General features: G+C 30.0%; 2 protein-coding genes across 2 annotated transcripts in view; one reads left to right on the top strand and one right to left on the bottom strand.

Annotated features, from left to right (window-relative positions):
• LOC125814277 (cyclin-D2-1-like) overlaps nucleotides 1-16,471 on the bottom strand; it is a 211,034-nt gene that overhangs the window by 79,783 nt on the left and 114,780 nt on the right. The window lies entirely within an intron of this gene.
• Nucleotides 12,767-14,107, top strand: LOC125814292 (zinc-finger homeodomain protein 2). Its single transcript, XM_049493761.1, has 2 exons — nucleotides 12,767-13,318; nucleotides 13,402-14,107. The coding sequence occupies exons 1-2, from the start codon at nucleotides 13,090-13,092 to the stop codon at nucleotides 13,893-13,895; spliced, it is 723 nt and encodes a 240-aa protein (XP_049349718.1). The 5' UTR covers nucleotides 12,767-13,089; the 3' UTR covers nucleotides 13,896-14,107.

Here is a 16,471-nt window from a genome sequence, read left to right as displayed (position 1 = left end):
GAGCCCAAACTATTTTTTTTTAGTTCCACTGAGAAAGTCTTTTATAGCATTCCCAAGCCCGAGGTTGCGCCCATTCCGCGCGCCGTTCTGGTTCCGAAATTAGAATGCCCTCTCCTTCCTGATATCCAAAGGAGAGCGGAGCTTCAACACCGGCTGTCCTTCTATTTTATCGGGAGGAACGACCCCAGGCACCTCCCACTCTTTTTGGGTATCCTGGAGAAGCAATTCCTCTTTGAAAAGAGGGTCGAGGCCACATTGGTGAGGGATGGGTTTCCCCCAAAATAGTTCTGGCTCGGAGGTCAGAAATTCGCAACCTCCTCTTTAACCACCCTACTAGGGGTGGGGCGGCTCTCTCTGAGAATACCTTAAAATGGTATTTGGGCCAGGTGGAGCGGGATGGCTACATATAGTTCCAGGCCAGTTCCTGTTTAAGTTGGAGTTTCATATGCTTAAAGAGTTTCCATAGGGGCCAGTGGCAAACGAGAGAAAAGAGTGGAGAGAGAGAGAGGCAACCGAGATAGAAGAGAGGAGAGAGACGAACAAGACAATCAACATATATATTTTGATACTAGATACATGTATCTTTGATATATGATACATTTTGAAATACAGTTAACTAGGGAGAGAGGCGAGTGAGAGAAGGAAAGAGGCGAACGAGAGAAACAACATATCCCAGATACATGTGAATCATGCTCGAATATGATGTATCTGGAACAAATAATAGGTCTACATGTATCTGAAATACATTTATATAACGAAAAGAATATGTTATAAAAGATAATTTCAAAAATTAAAAGAAAAGCACATAATTAGACCCTAAACTAGATAAAATGGCACATAATAGTCCACCAGAAAATCCAAAAAATCTCCATTATTGTCCATGGACAAACCCTTCATATTGGGCCAACAACAACAAACATAAAAGGAAAAATTACACAAATCACACCTTTTAGTTTACTTATTACCATTATTCCCTATAAGTTTTACAAATTTCCAAAATTCCTCATTTTCGCGCATCAGATTAGTGTATCTCGCGCATCAGATTAGTGTATCATGTATAAAATGTACATCAGATTAGTGTATCATGTATAAAATGTAATGTATCTTACTTAACGATTAATGTATCTCGCGCATCAGATTAATGTATCAACGCTTATATTATTGTATCCGTTTGAGAGATTTCTGTAATTATAAACTTTTAAAGAATAAATTATAATTTTACCTATGCCCAACATAAAAACTGGTCTGGGCTGTGTCCACCAATTAGCCAGCATGCAAATCACAGTACTGGGAAGTTGCACTTTATTTGGGAATTTATGCAATTCCCAAGAAATCAGATATTCATATTTCCACTATAGTAAATTTGAAGATAAAAATATAGTGGTGTCAATTCGCACAACCACTATACTGGTGAAAAAATAAATAAAACTACACAACCACTATATTGGTTACAATAATGTAAAAAAGAAATTCATAAATTTTCACTTACATGTTTTATTTTATGGATTTTAGTTGTGGTTGGGGGGGGGGGGGGGGGAGAAATACTATAATAGTCTTATAGGAGTTTCCACTAATATTTGATCTAAAGTAAGAGGAGAATTTGTTAATTAATTTAAGGAATTTGTAAATACGTTAATAAGTTAGCAAGCGATCCGCCATTTGTGTAAACAATTAGAAAATTAACATAATTATCCCCCCCACCCCACAATAAATAGCCGATATATTGACTAGCAAATGTAAATATTTTTTAACTAACGACTAGATGTATAACTAGTCCCCTAAAGAATTCCATTCTGCCCAAATTTCTATGGGCCAGATAACAGGGTGAATAAACTTGTAAATTATGGGTTAGGCGATAAATTACAAATTTTCATGGGCCAAAAGTTTGGATTCAGATAGCCCTTATACTAACTAGCGTTGGGCCAGAGATTTCCAAATATTCTTGGCATATATTATTTGAGTGAAAATTTGGGTGAAATTTCATCATGTGCTTGGCCATAGTATTTGGGAAACATATTTCACTGTTTTAGAAAAATATGATTTATATACATAAGTTTTAAAAACTATCAAAACTAACCATAAATTTGTATTACATGTCAATTGGATCTTTGTTGCAATAAATAACAAGTAGTGTCCATGACACTGGAGCAATATGGTAGTTTGGAGTGAGTGCAACAAGCATCATTCCATACATCGTGAAGTAGACAAAACACATGACTTTGTTACCCTGAGTCGATTGTTCATCATTTTCATCAACAACCATATTATTACTTTCATATTCACTGAATATTTCATCACTATTTTGGTGGTCACGTAAAAAATTATGTAATACAACACAAACAACTACTATAGATGGTGATTTTGTAAAGGATAAAAGTTTGGTGTGAAATTTTAATTTTTAAAAGATCCCAAATAATGAGATTTGACCCAAATACTAGAAAAAACTAGTATTTGGAAATTTGAGATATTTGCAAATAATAACAAATTCTATGGACAAACATTATTTGCCAATTTTTCCCCCAAATATTACTTGGGAAATCTATGGCCAAATGGGTCCTATATGTCATCCCTCAACAAATTCTACCGGTAAATTACAAAGAGGAAATTACGCGGTTAAGCAAATTTATATTACTTCATTAGTCATCATAGCTATAGTTTACTATAATTACCACTCGCAACTAACATTAACCATTAATTATGTGGGTTGTTAGTCATGTTTGTATAATTCGCTACATTTGTATAATTCGCAACTAACAATTATTCGTTTGATTTACATTTGTATACGATGGTTTGTATTTGTATAGGACGATGATTTCCTTTGATTTTTAAGTTTTATCACCATCTACATTCAATCTTTTTATAAATTTTTAAAATTTGTATAAACGTATAGTTTTCGGATTTTGTGTAATATAAATTATATAATGTAATTTGTACAATATAATTTATAAAACTATTTAAAGTTCATATGTTTATGTTTGTATCAATTCGTTATTTCGAATTTTATCATATTTGTATAATTCCAGACTTTATATAACTCAATTACACAAAAACACATGAATTATACTAACGAGATTTATACAAATTATTGCTCTCTCACTCGCCTCTCTCCCACCTCTCCCAATCTCGTTTGCCTCTCTCCTCTCTCTCCCAAATTTTGCTCGCCTCTCTCATCCCTCTCCCAATCTCGCTCGCCAGATATACAAATACATATGTATACCAGTTACATATATATTATTATCTAGCTGATATACATATACAATTCACCTCTCTTTCACTCTCTGCCCTCTCTTGCTCGCCTCTCCCAATCTCGCTCGTCACTCTCCTCCCCTATAACATGTAGCTACGAATCCTAATTAACAAACTATAGCTATGAAGTGTAATTAAACTATTTTTGAGTGGCTATATGAGAAAGTTTCCAATTACAAATAATAATAAAATCTTTGTTGTATTTGTCGTTTTATTGAAAAAGTAAATGCATGGTGTCAATATTGTAAACAATTTTCTGTGTTCCCCCTCTAATTTAGAGTTTTAGGGTCTGTATGTACCTGATAAGGTAAGATATTTTAGGATTAAGTATGGGACAAAAATTATATTACATTTGACAGATGGATAAATTATATCGTTTCAATATAAATTTTATCTCACGTTTACTTCTAAGATACTCCATCTTATCCTATCTAATTTGAGATTATTATTTTTATCTTATCTCCTAAATGAAAATAAATTAGTTCAGATAAAATCTGTGTAAAAAATGACCCCTTAAGATCTAATGATTTAATCAAATGTAAGTATCTTCGTAGGTTGAATAAAACTATAAGGAATAAATAGCCAATAAATCGACATTTCTAGGACCGCTATTTATAGAATAATCAAAATTTACAAACTATTTAAAGTTTAACCTGTTACAAAAATAGAAATGAAGATCTCACTGTCGTAGAACCTAATTTTAGACCCAAAGGTATGGAGTTTAAATTGTCTAAAAAATTAGATATAACTACGGATATCCGTATATCAAACCCTTGACTTATGTGATTACACTGAATATATTATTATTGTTTTATCCGCTATGTGAATCTTGATATTAGTGATCAAATCATAAAATGAGTTGGATCAGTTTTTCAAGTTTCATGAAGGATGAGAAGGAGCAGCAGTAGCACTTGTCTGATAGTATTTGCCAACATTGGTTAAATTTTAAAGAGTCTTAAAATTTGGCTATATTTTAAATGGTGCCATCACATACAGCTACTAGGTGCCATTCCTAGGCCAACGTTGTATATAATAGATTTTTGAGATCTTAACATTTTTAGCCTGTATTCTTAATCTATGCATAATAAATATCCAATATATACAAATAATATACACGGTATACCGGCTAATTTTTATTTATTTTATAAAAAGTAAAGATTAAGACTTTTAATGTCATTTTTGACTTTATTGAGCTATTGTGTAGTTTAGAATGGAGCTACTACACGTGATATCTGATTTCTACAATAAAATGCATATGCTCTTAGTTTATTTAAAGGTACTGTTCGTTTTCGCGAGTAAAAAAATATGTTTTTAACCAGATAGATCAAAGGTTGCTTTACAATTTGAGTTTTTTTTTTTGTTCAAATCGATCAAGTTGAAGAAATATTAATAAGAAATTATCCTTGGTGATTTTGTTACGGAAGAATTGGTATTATAGGTCACTTAAATTATTTTAATTTTTTTTTTTGACCTTTTTATACGACATCCTCATTTTATTCTATTCAATTTCGTAAGTGGCCAAAAGATTTATATTTTCTATTTTGTTACTAAGAATCTATGATCAAGCTTGGGGTAAGAGTCATGGAACTCATCATACTTCTGTTCCTCAGTGGGTTAGGTTGAACAATGTGTATACACTGCTTATTGAGCAGAGAAAAATGATAATTGATAGGAGTACGTACATATACATATATTATATATAAATATATAATTCATTCACATATTTAATTCAAAAGGAATCACATATATCAATGCAAGCGGGGTAAAAAAATTCACTCATAAATTCAAAATATAAAAATAAAAATGAAGAAGCTAAGAAGATTCAACATTTCTTATACAGTCAAATCTCTTTATAACGATGTCGCTTGTCTAGATCTTTTCTTTCGCTGCTATAATGAAATATTATTACAAAAAACATGTAATATAACAAGACACCAAATCGATTATAGAGGAAACTCAATTGTTATGATAAAATGTTATAGTGGATGAGAGACGGGATTCTATTACACATAACCTTATCTATACAATGTAATTCTATATTAATTAAAAAAGTACGGATGAACCGCTTGCGCTTCTGACTCCTCCCATGTGTCCAAATGGAGGCAAAAATTGCATTAAATGGGTGAATCCATGAGGTGGACCCATGCAATCTTAGGAAGATGATGTTTTGTGAACCCAATTGTCCTATGAGGGTTTTTTTTTTCTTTTCTTTTTCGCCTGGGGTTTGAAGTTCACATTGAATTCCTAATTAAATTTTGATCGCGCACTGCAGAATCTATTCAGGACTAGCGCCCCTAACATGATTTTCTCTATATTCAAAACTCGAATTTGAAACTTTTGATAAAAAATGGAGCAGTTCAATCACCACACCACGACCCAAGTTGATAGGTTTGGTTTAAATATGAGTTGATGCAAATGGGCTTACAGTGAGAATGGACCCAGTAATTTGGTAGTTGGTTAATGTTTTGGTCCCAGATTGACAAGCTACCCACATACATACTGTACGTTGTACTATGACAGCACCACAGGGAGCTTGCTCCCATATGCATATATATGTTGGGAATCTACCAGAACTGAGGGTCATGGGAAGGTTTACTTGTCCTATGGCTATTTAAAATCGAATCGTACCGATAATTTAAATCCCCAAAATGTAGTAGTAATATATTAGTTTACGAAGTTATCGAATCAACGGTGTTTGGATATGACTAATCATGGGTTATTGGTCGGGGTTATGGATGTCAACTTGTTCGATTTCTTTAACGGTTTAACTGATAACCGACATATATAGAGACTCATGAAATGATAATTATAAAGAGTGTGGCCACGTGACATAGCTAGCAAATTTTAATTTTAGACTAAAAGAAGTGGTCAAATAATATAGCAATCTTTTAATTATGTGGCTTAGCAAATGTGAATTGTTTCGAATAAATTATATCAAAAAGATTTGAAACATTAAGAGGAGCTTATATCTAAAATTTAGATCTGTTTAAAGGATATTTGAGCTGGTCGGATTGGAAAAAAAATCAGTTTGTCAAAAAAGATGAACTGCTACAATGTAACAATGTATATGAATGTATATATTTATATATCTTTAATATATAATTACACATGTATACATAATTATATATTATTTTTTATACTATATACATACATTACATATACATATTGAAAATTTATGTTGATATTTCAAAGACATGATATATTTTATCTAGAAAGATCCTTTCATAAGTGGTAAAAAGAAATGAATTCATCTTGGATGTATAATATCATTATGGACTTATGAAGGAGCAGTTACTAACTTGAAAACAATACAAAATGATGCAAAAAGAAGTTGTTATTTTTGACAAATGGATTAGGCCAATTAAGAAGTTGGACTGGACCAAATAAATAACATGAAACTGATTACTCCTTTAGCCATTTTTCAGTTTTTTCACCATTTTATAGGAAAATATTGTGCTTCTCCCAAATTTTAATTTTAAAGTTTGAATCAATAATCTTTTTAAAATATATAAATAATTTAGTGTGATCATCACTTCTAAGAAGAATTTAATAAAGATTATAACAGAACTATCATAATTTGTCTGTTTAAAGAATAGTCATTAATAGAGGGGGTGCATCCTTTGACATCTAACTGAAAAAATAGAGTCCAACCCTTTTAAATTGCAAATATCGTAAAATATCTAAGGCATAATACATAAATACGAGTATATATATTTAATTTGGTATTAGTTGATTATACGCCCTTCTATTTTTGGTGTGCACAAGCAGATATTAAAGCTTATATAAAGTACAATAAGTAGACACATCATATACGTACGATGTTCCTACGATGCCAATTAGGACACGTGTGTCTACTTGTTCAACTCTATAAAAGTTTAAGTGTCTACTCTTGCATACCCAAAATTAAAGGGCAGAGATACCAGAATACCAGATAAGGCCAAGTTAAAAGCACGTTATAGATTATGCCAACATCTAATTAATAATTATGATCATTTTGACAACAAGTGAAAAAAGTTTCTATAAAACTAGTCATCTCTTTTTTGATTTTATCTACAATTTTATATGTTTTATTCAGACCAATTAATTAAGTACTGGATCAATCTCCAATTTTAAAGTAACATTTTTTTAAGAAAAAAATCCACAAAAACAAGTTTAATATGAAGGCTAAAGAAAAGAAGAAATTGAAATCCTAAAAAGTTGTGAGAGGCTTTCAAACCATATTAAATTTACAATTTTTTTTTAATTGATTGAGAATGTATATTGCATATGTATCCTTATACTGATTATAATATACAATTTCATTATATTATAACTGACCTATACAAATATGCATCAAATTTAGAAACTAAAAATATGTCATTCTATAAGACTTTTTTTAAAGGATAATCCCAATTACCATACGTTAAAGACCGATCAAGTTCATTTTCTTTTTAATTAGTTGGCGCAATTTTTTTTTTATTTTATAACCTTAAATCCGGCTATATAAATAAAATATCCCACAATTATGACTCATGAGTCTTGCGATTTATTTCGATCTTTTTTTAATCATACTTCACATTTTTTTCTCACCCTTTTTTAATTTAGAACTTTTTAAATTATGATCTCCATCTTCACACCATTTTCTTTCTCCTTTTAATCCCATTATTTTTCTTATGTAATAAAAGGCAATTCTTCCATTTTAATTTCGGTAGCAAAATTTGGAAGTGCACAAAGTTTAAAATGACATAAAAAACTTTTGAAACTCGTAATCAAAATAAATGTTTTAAGTATATATATTATTTGTATGACTATAAAAGTGTCTCACGAAGCACAAATGAGAAGCTTATATTAAATATATTCAAATTTTAAAAGCTGTCATTTTTTTAAAAGACAAACTAAAGAGGATATGTCGTCACAACAAAGGTAGTATATGGTTGAGAACAAGCATCATACATATATATCTATATAAGTGTCGTTTAATTTAGTTTAGCTGGTGTGCAAAACTAAACGCTTAAATTTGTATACAATAAAAAAAGTAGACACATACGTCTTACATGACATAATATACATATGACGTCATATAAAACACAAAACTATTATATAAAATGCTATGTAGAAGGAATATGTATTTATTCAATAATATATATGAATTCAAATGCATGCATGCTTATACACACTAAAAAATTAAGAACATAAATATCAAATCATATTTAATTAAAGGATACATTTATGTAGAATACCTTGAGAATATAGTATTACTTTAGTTTTGTCATACTAGAGATAGTAGGAGTATAAATAAAATAAAATAAAAATAAATGTAAGATGCAGGATGATGGAGTAAATAATAAAGACAAGTGGGGGTAATGGGGAGGCTGGCAAGAAAAGAGGGACGAAAATGGAGATAAAAAGAGTCAGAAGTTCCCAGGTCTGCTTTTTATGTGTAGTCAACATCCTTGTTCCCCTTTACTCCAACCCCACCATTTTCATAAACAACAACCCTCTAAATTTAATTTCAAAATACTATATACTATGTAAATATTAGAATTGTTTATAGTAGTTAAAATGTCAAAAGCAAGTCAAAGAACTAATGAATTACTTGTTTTTTTAATTCTATATCCGTATTAGAGTCTGATTGAATTTGAATTCGCACGTTACAAGGGCAGCACTTGAATTTGCACATTACAAAACCTATTTTTAAAGTGGTTCTTCTAACATGATTTTTTTCATTTATAAAGATCAAACTTGAAACTTTAATTAAAAATTTAGAAATCGTAAACTATTCCACCTCATGACCATATATGTATATATATATATATATATAAATGCGCGCAAAGTCAAATACCATCTTATGGTGGACATGAAGGAGTATATAACATTACAAACTTTTTCAATTAACTTGATATACTCCTTTCATGTCCTGTAACAAATCTTATTATAATAACAACGACATACTTAATATAATTTTAAAATTAAAATTAACTTTATATATGAGAAATAAAATGTTTGTCGATTTGAGAACGGAAAAAGTAATAAGAGAGTAGGAGGTAATGATGTGAATTGTGAAATGAAAAAGAAAGATGAGTCCACTAAAATACATGGGAAATGACACAAAAAATTGATGAAACGTAACAGTTATATGGACAACTCTTATTATTAGTGATGATCACTGGTTGGCCAGGTTTCAATTCTTTATTTTATTCATTCGTTGTTTACTTGATACCTGTCACCACTCTCACTTAAACATTATTTTTTTCGAAATTTACATGGATATATAGACAATTTTAAAAACCCAAAAAAAAAACAGTACAATAATATATTTAATAAAATCTCACATTTTATTCAACCCTAAACATAATTATTTTGAAAAACAACCAAAAGTCTTGTCTTCTAAAACTGGGATCCTCGGTATCGATAAAATTAGCAAGAAGTAATATTCTAGTAATTAATTCAATGTTGATTATATATCGAGATGGTTGAAATATTCTTAATTGGAGATTTTGAATTTGAGTTTCGGAAATGAATTTCTTTTGTTGGGAGAGTTGCTTTTCGAAATTAATCTGTAAAGTTAGATTTTTTACTAAAGGATTTCTAAATATAAAAGGTAACCATACGAAAGATAATTTTAATTATGTATAAAAGTGTAAAAAATATTTATGATGATATGTAATAGCTCTATATGAAATCTAATTTATGATATTATATGACTATTTTCAATGAGATATTATTCTTTTCGAGTCACTTTGCACGTTTTTATGAATCGGAGGGTATGAAAAATATATTTAGAAAACAAATGTTTAAATTCTTAATAATCTTTGTAATTGCATGGTTAAATACAAATTCAACTCCAACTACAACTTTAATTTTTATTTTTTTAATTAAAGTAAATAATATTCGACTGTTATGATGAAAATGATTACTATACATAGACAAATTTAGCTCACATGTGGTATTTTTTATTACTACTATTTATTAAAAAGACGAGGGGGTCCTCATGTAATATACATTATCGCAAGAAATATAAGAAAAAGCAGGCTGTCAAATGTAATTCCCGACACTGAAAATACTGGACAAAATAATTACTGTATTTAGGTCAACCCTTTCGAGAATTTTTGTATATTTTGTTCCCTTTTATTTTTTCTATAGTTTTATTTTTATTTACATCATGTTGGCCTATATGTACATATTATGTCCAATTAAATACACTTCTATTTGATCGTAAATTTAAAGTTACATATTTTTATAAATAAGTTTCAAAGCTGTTGTTTTTGTGATTTAAAATTATGTTTGTACATATATTTTTGAGCTAATTTTTTTAAATTTAAAATTTCACGATCAAACAAAATTTTTAATGATAAATTTTAAAAATTTGATCTAAAATATATTGTCGAAAACTATAAAAATTCTAACTCTCTCCTCGGGAGCTTGCATCTTTACTCTCTTGATGACGCAAATTCACAATTTAAAGATTGAAAGTGAGAAATGCTTATCATTCGAACAATTCTCTCTTGTCTCTAGTCGTTATACGATTTAATTAATTACATTAATTTATTAGTATCTATTACTTGGAACTTAGATAATTAGTTTTATTATGAACAATTATATCATCATAGCATTATTTTGAGGTCTTTTATTTTTCTTCTTGTTCTAAGTTTGACAAGTTTGCTAAAAATAGGAAGATGGTGGCGTCACAGTGTGTGGGTGATGGAAGCAGCTACCATAAATGCCGACAAGTTCCCTCTATTCCCACCCTTTCACTTTCTTTCCTTTGTTTCCTCAATCCTCAACCACCATTTCTTTCCTTTTTTACTTCGTCACATCGACTAGATAAATTCAAAATTTAAATTATTTAATAGAATTTTTAGAATATGAATGAAAGTTATTAAATTCATATGAAGATATAATACTTGTAAGTTAGGACTATATTGTCTATGGTCAAAGTATTTTTCATCTTCTTATAACTAGTTAGTGTTCAAATTAGGTTATGTATCTTCATTAGTTTATCTGTCTCAATTTATGTGACACATTTTACTTTTTGAGAGTCAAATAATTTAAGTTTGATAAAAAATTTACTCATGAAATTTTTAAATTTTTCACAATGAATTTATATACTTGTAAACTACATAAAATGTACTATAAGTCACAATAATTGATAATTCAAAATATTTAAAAGATATATGAAAAATTTATAATCAAAGATAGATTTGTTTGAATCATGAAATCCGAAATATATCATATAAATTGAGATAAAAAAAGTATTTGTTTCGTCAATACAAATATCAAATAATTCTAGGTACCCATTAGAATGTAGACGCACAAAAAAAATACTTTGATTTTCGTTTGTCTCCGTGGAAATTTCAACTCCACAATATTATTTTTTGTCTAGGAGTCTTTTAAGTAAATATTCGGTGCCATTTTGCTGTATATGTGGTGACGTTACTCAATTACTAATTAAGGAAACTTAAGTTTATACATTAGTACTTGCTTAATTAATCAGATATTACTTCAAAACTAGATGAATGTTTACATTTAAGTATGTATAGTCACGAGTAACTACAACATATATACTGATTAGAGTAATCTCACACGTAGGGTTTGAAAAAGATAGCACGTACATAATATTACTCATATCTTAAGAAGATAGAGATATTGTTTTCAATAGATATTCGATTTTAGAATATATTATAAATCAAATATGTAAAATAAATACAATAGTGAAGAAATCCATATTGAAACAATAGAGAATAAAACAGTAACAAAACAAATAATATCAAATTAATCGACCATTAAAGGATAACAATCTTTTACTTCAGTTATTCTTGTTTTTTAGCTAATTATTCTTAGTATTATTTTTTATTTGAATAAATCAGGAAGTAATCGTATGTTCTAATTAGGTGACATAAATGTACTTTTAACTCATATAGAAACTTATACATCTCCAACAACCCCAAAAAAACCCAAAATCCGGACCCCAGATATAAACATTAACCAAACTATTTCAAAACTTTAGACCTTTCAAAAATAATTAAAAGATTTTAGCAATTATTTTGTTATAGCTAGATAAAAATTAGAGTAAGTAATATTTTCCATTGGAACAGGCTTTTTGCAGGTGTACAAGACGTCACTAAACTGAAATACTGAACAGACACGCCATCTTATTTCCATTCTCGTGCTTACTGTAAAGTAATTTCAGTATCCTTTCACTTTTACCTCACTTTGCCAAAAAATAAAAAAAATTGTTTCATAAATGATAATCTCACCATAGGGAGCACATGATTTACTACAGTAAAAAACTATCGGTTAGTATTAATTTATACGATATTTTTCATTTTCTTAGATTAATCTATCTAATTTTTAAAGCTAAATTCAATTCAATTATCTTTAAATTAAAATTTGATTTAAAAAAAGAATACTAATCAAAGTTTATATCACGAAAAATAAATTACCTTTAACTTTATTAAAAGAATTATATAAACTTTATTAGGGTTTTTGAGAAAAAGAGATGAAAAAAAATTAAATCATGAAGAATCAAGTTTAAAAAGACCATCTTTTATTTTTCTTCTTTAATTTGGGTAATTGATGTCCACACCCTCTTCTTTCTCTTATCTTCTCTTCTGATCTTCATCTTTCTCATCACTAATTATTTTCCCCTTTCTCTTTTTTTTCTTCTCTCACTATCAAAATTCTCTAAATATAACAACAACCCCACTTTAGATCTGTTTTTTTTTTTTCTTTAACTTAAGATGATGTAGATTTTTATTTTCTTTTTTTGAATAGTCAATTTTTTTTTTAATTAATTCATAAGATATATAAAGTGTGAAAGAACAGAAAAAGTGTGTAGGTGGGTAGTTGAGAAGTGAAATTAAGATGGAATTTGATGAAGACCAAGAAGAGCAGGAACAAGAAATTGGCGCAGCGGGAGCAGAAAATTATGGAACAACGGGGAACAATAGTGGAAGAGAAGAAGGGATTTCCACTAGTAGTATTGGTAGAAAAAGTAATGTTAGGTATAGAGAGTGTTTGAAGAATCACGCGGTCGGCATAGGTGGCCACGCCCTAGATGGGTGTGGCGAATTTATGCCGGCCGGTGAAGAAGGTATTATCTCATAACTATATCTAGAAAATAGTTTATGTTATCCAAAATTAATTAATTTTTTTTATATTATGTTGTCTCGATAGGTACTATGGATGCACTTAAATGTGCGGCGTGTAATTGCCACAGGAATTTCCACCGTAAAGAAGCGGAAGGTGAGGTGTTTCATCATACCCCACCTCCCCACCTTACTCACCATCACCACCCCCAATTTTCACCTTTTTCTTCTTATAGAACCACCCATCATCCGTCTGGTTACCTACATGTTAACCCACCCCCACATCAGCGTCCTTTGGCGCTGCCATCTACTTCTAGGGACGACGAAGATATGTCGAACCCTAGTAGTAGTGGTGGTGGGGGTGGGAGTGGTGGGGTGGGTGGTTCAAGAAAGAGGTTTAGGACAAAGTTCACAGGAGACCAAAAGGATAAAATGTTGGCATTTGCGGAAAGATTGGGGTGGCGTATGCAGAAGCAAGATGAGGCATTAGTGCAGCAGTTTTGTGCAGAGACAAATATCAAGAGACATGTTTTCAAAGTTTGGATGCACAACAACAAGCACACACTTGGTAAAAAACCCTAAACAAAATTTGCTTAATTTTGCTTTTTCACCTTTTTATAGGGTAAAAAGAAGTAAATTAAAGCATATATCTATTTGATGGAGCTAGCTAGGAGGGAAAAAAATTGGAAGAAGGAAGCTAGTTTTAATTAATTAGATCATTATTAAGCCAAGGATTTGTTGTAAGAGAGTACTATTATTATGATTATTATTATTAAATTTAACATTTTGATGATGAGTAACTTGTTTAGGGTTCCTAGTTACAAGTACGTACTAGCTAGACATTGTTAGTCAGTCACCTTTGGTACTTTCTTTATTTAAATTATTTTCTTCCATCTGAATTTTCTTACGTGTTACTGGATATCTAATATCTTATGTGCAATATTGATGAGTTTGATCTTTGCATATTATACACCTTTGAGTGTTGATAATAAATCTTAATATTTATTATTTCTTGTAAATTATTAAGCTGTTTGTTCATTTTTTGGCGTTTTGTTGATACATCATATGATAATATTGGTGAATGAAGAAGAAATGGTACGTGTTCAACATGCAAAGGTTATTACATTTTTTTTCCATTTGTCAATGTGTTTGATGATCTTGATCTTCACATGCTCCATTGCGGCTGTCTTAATTACTTTTACCTCTCTTCAAAGCTTTTTTTTGTTTTCTTTCTCTGTGTGTATGTGTTCCTAGTTTAGCATTAATTTCTCTAACTCTCAACTTCCACCTTCATTTAATTTGTTTCTCATATCTAAGCTATAGTCTTGAAGAATATTTATATGTATTAAAGTATATAGTCTATGTATAAGGACTTTAATATCATTTAAAAAATCCTTGCCTTAATTATAAACGTAGCTGCAAAATGTAAACATAGCATATATAGTGATGCTACTAGCTAGATTGTCTCCTTCATGGTATAACTACTTCTTCATAAATTCATTCAAGATAAGGGTTGGTAGTATTATTAGCTTCTTCATACTGCATTTTGGTAGTTAAGAAAATTAATAACGTTTGTAGCACGTCTTAAATCCTTATGCTATATATACATGTTGTTTATTCATTTAAAAAATAAAAAGGGGGTTTTGAATCTTGTTTAATTAAGTTGTTTATTCCATACATGCATGAACCAGAAGCAGCAATAATACACTACTGTACGTACTTACAAACATGAATGTCACACTGCATCAAAAATTATCTTTAGTAGCAATTGCTGCTAAATATATACTTTTAACGGCAATTAACACTCTTTGTATATGTCCTAAAGGCTTTAGCGACATTGGATCTAATGGAACTTAACTAATGCCGGTAAAGACTTTAGCACTTTTTATTAATGTGTATTTATTGTCGCTAAAAGTTGTTTTTGTTGTAGTGTCAAGGGACATCTTTTCAGACTATGTATGTGTAATTGTACACCACGATAACAAAGTTGTCTTAGTTTGGCTGGTTTGGGTGGGTAGGGGGAGGGGGTTGCTAGAAGAAGATAAATTGTGAGCATGAGTTTGGTCTAAACTAGAGCAGAGTTATTCGATACATATACAAGAGGCAATAATTATTCAATGAAATAGTTTAAGTGGGGGGAGGGGGTTGCTAGAAGAAGATAAATTGTGAGTATGAGTTCGGTCTAAACTAGAGCAGAGTTATTCAATACATATACAAGAGGCGATAATTATTCAATGAAGTAGTTTAAGTGTGAGAAAGCTTGGGATACAAAATCCGGTTGTGGTGCATTACTTTGGCTTATATCTTTATAATTTTTCTTTTGACAATTCACTAAACAAGAACTGCGAAAAGTAGATTTTCAATCCAATAAAATTGATTGAGTTTTGTATTATTTCGAACTCGGAGCAAAACAAAAATTTAATTTTGATTCTGCCTCTGCTGTTGTTATCAAAACGAAGACGTTATACCGTGAGTGCTATTCATTATTATTTTTTGAATAATTATTCATTTCATATTACCAACTTCATTTCATAAGTTCTAAATAAAAAGCATACTTCTCTTCTTAACAAAAAAAAGAAGAGGAAATATAACTCGATCTTCAATTCCAACTTGTTAAATTCTAAATAAAATGAAATATACGGTCAAATGTCAACTAAATATATGGGTGCGCGCAGTGTGGAACTATTATGTATAACATGCAGATTCAACCGTAAAGAGTTTCACATCAGCCTTTAAGGGATGTGTAGTCTTTTTTTAATATAATTTTTGACAATTCTCCCTTCTAAATTTTGAGGTTCAATTAGGCTCAATATCTATTCATTCACATGATATCATTGCATTATTTATAGTCAATTCTCATTTATGATATTAGACTTCCATATTAAATTGCGCTCGCATACATATATCAGATGTCCAACCTTGTGCATTACGTCCCATATAGCTCCTTAAGAGATCAATGTTTGATCTCCTTATATCTTGAGAAATTCTTCAAAATTAGGTTTTATTATTGAGTAAAGCTAAGATTCATTTTGTTACGAGTCTAACTAAATCCTATAATTATGTTAAAAAAACCATAGGAAAAAAGTATATTCAAAATTTAGTTACCAACACCGAAAATCATATCCTATAATCAAGAATACACAAAATTCAAATCTTGA

This window comes from Solanum verrucosum, unplaced genomic scaffold (genome assembly GCF_900185275.1).
Source record: "Solanum verrucosum unplaced genomic scaffold, falcon-dt-bn FXZP01000230.1, whole genome shotgun sequence".
NCBI lineage: Eukaryota > Viridiplantae > Streptophyta > Magnoliopsida > Solanales > Solanaceae > Solanum > Solanum verrucosum.
Note: the sequence above shows the minus strand (reverse complement) of the source record. Positions and strands in the feature narration are given on the sequence as shown.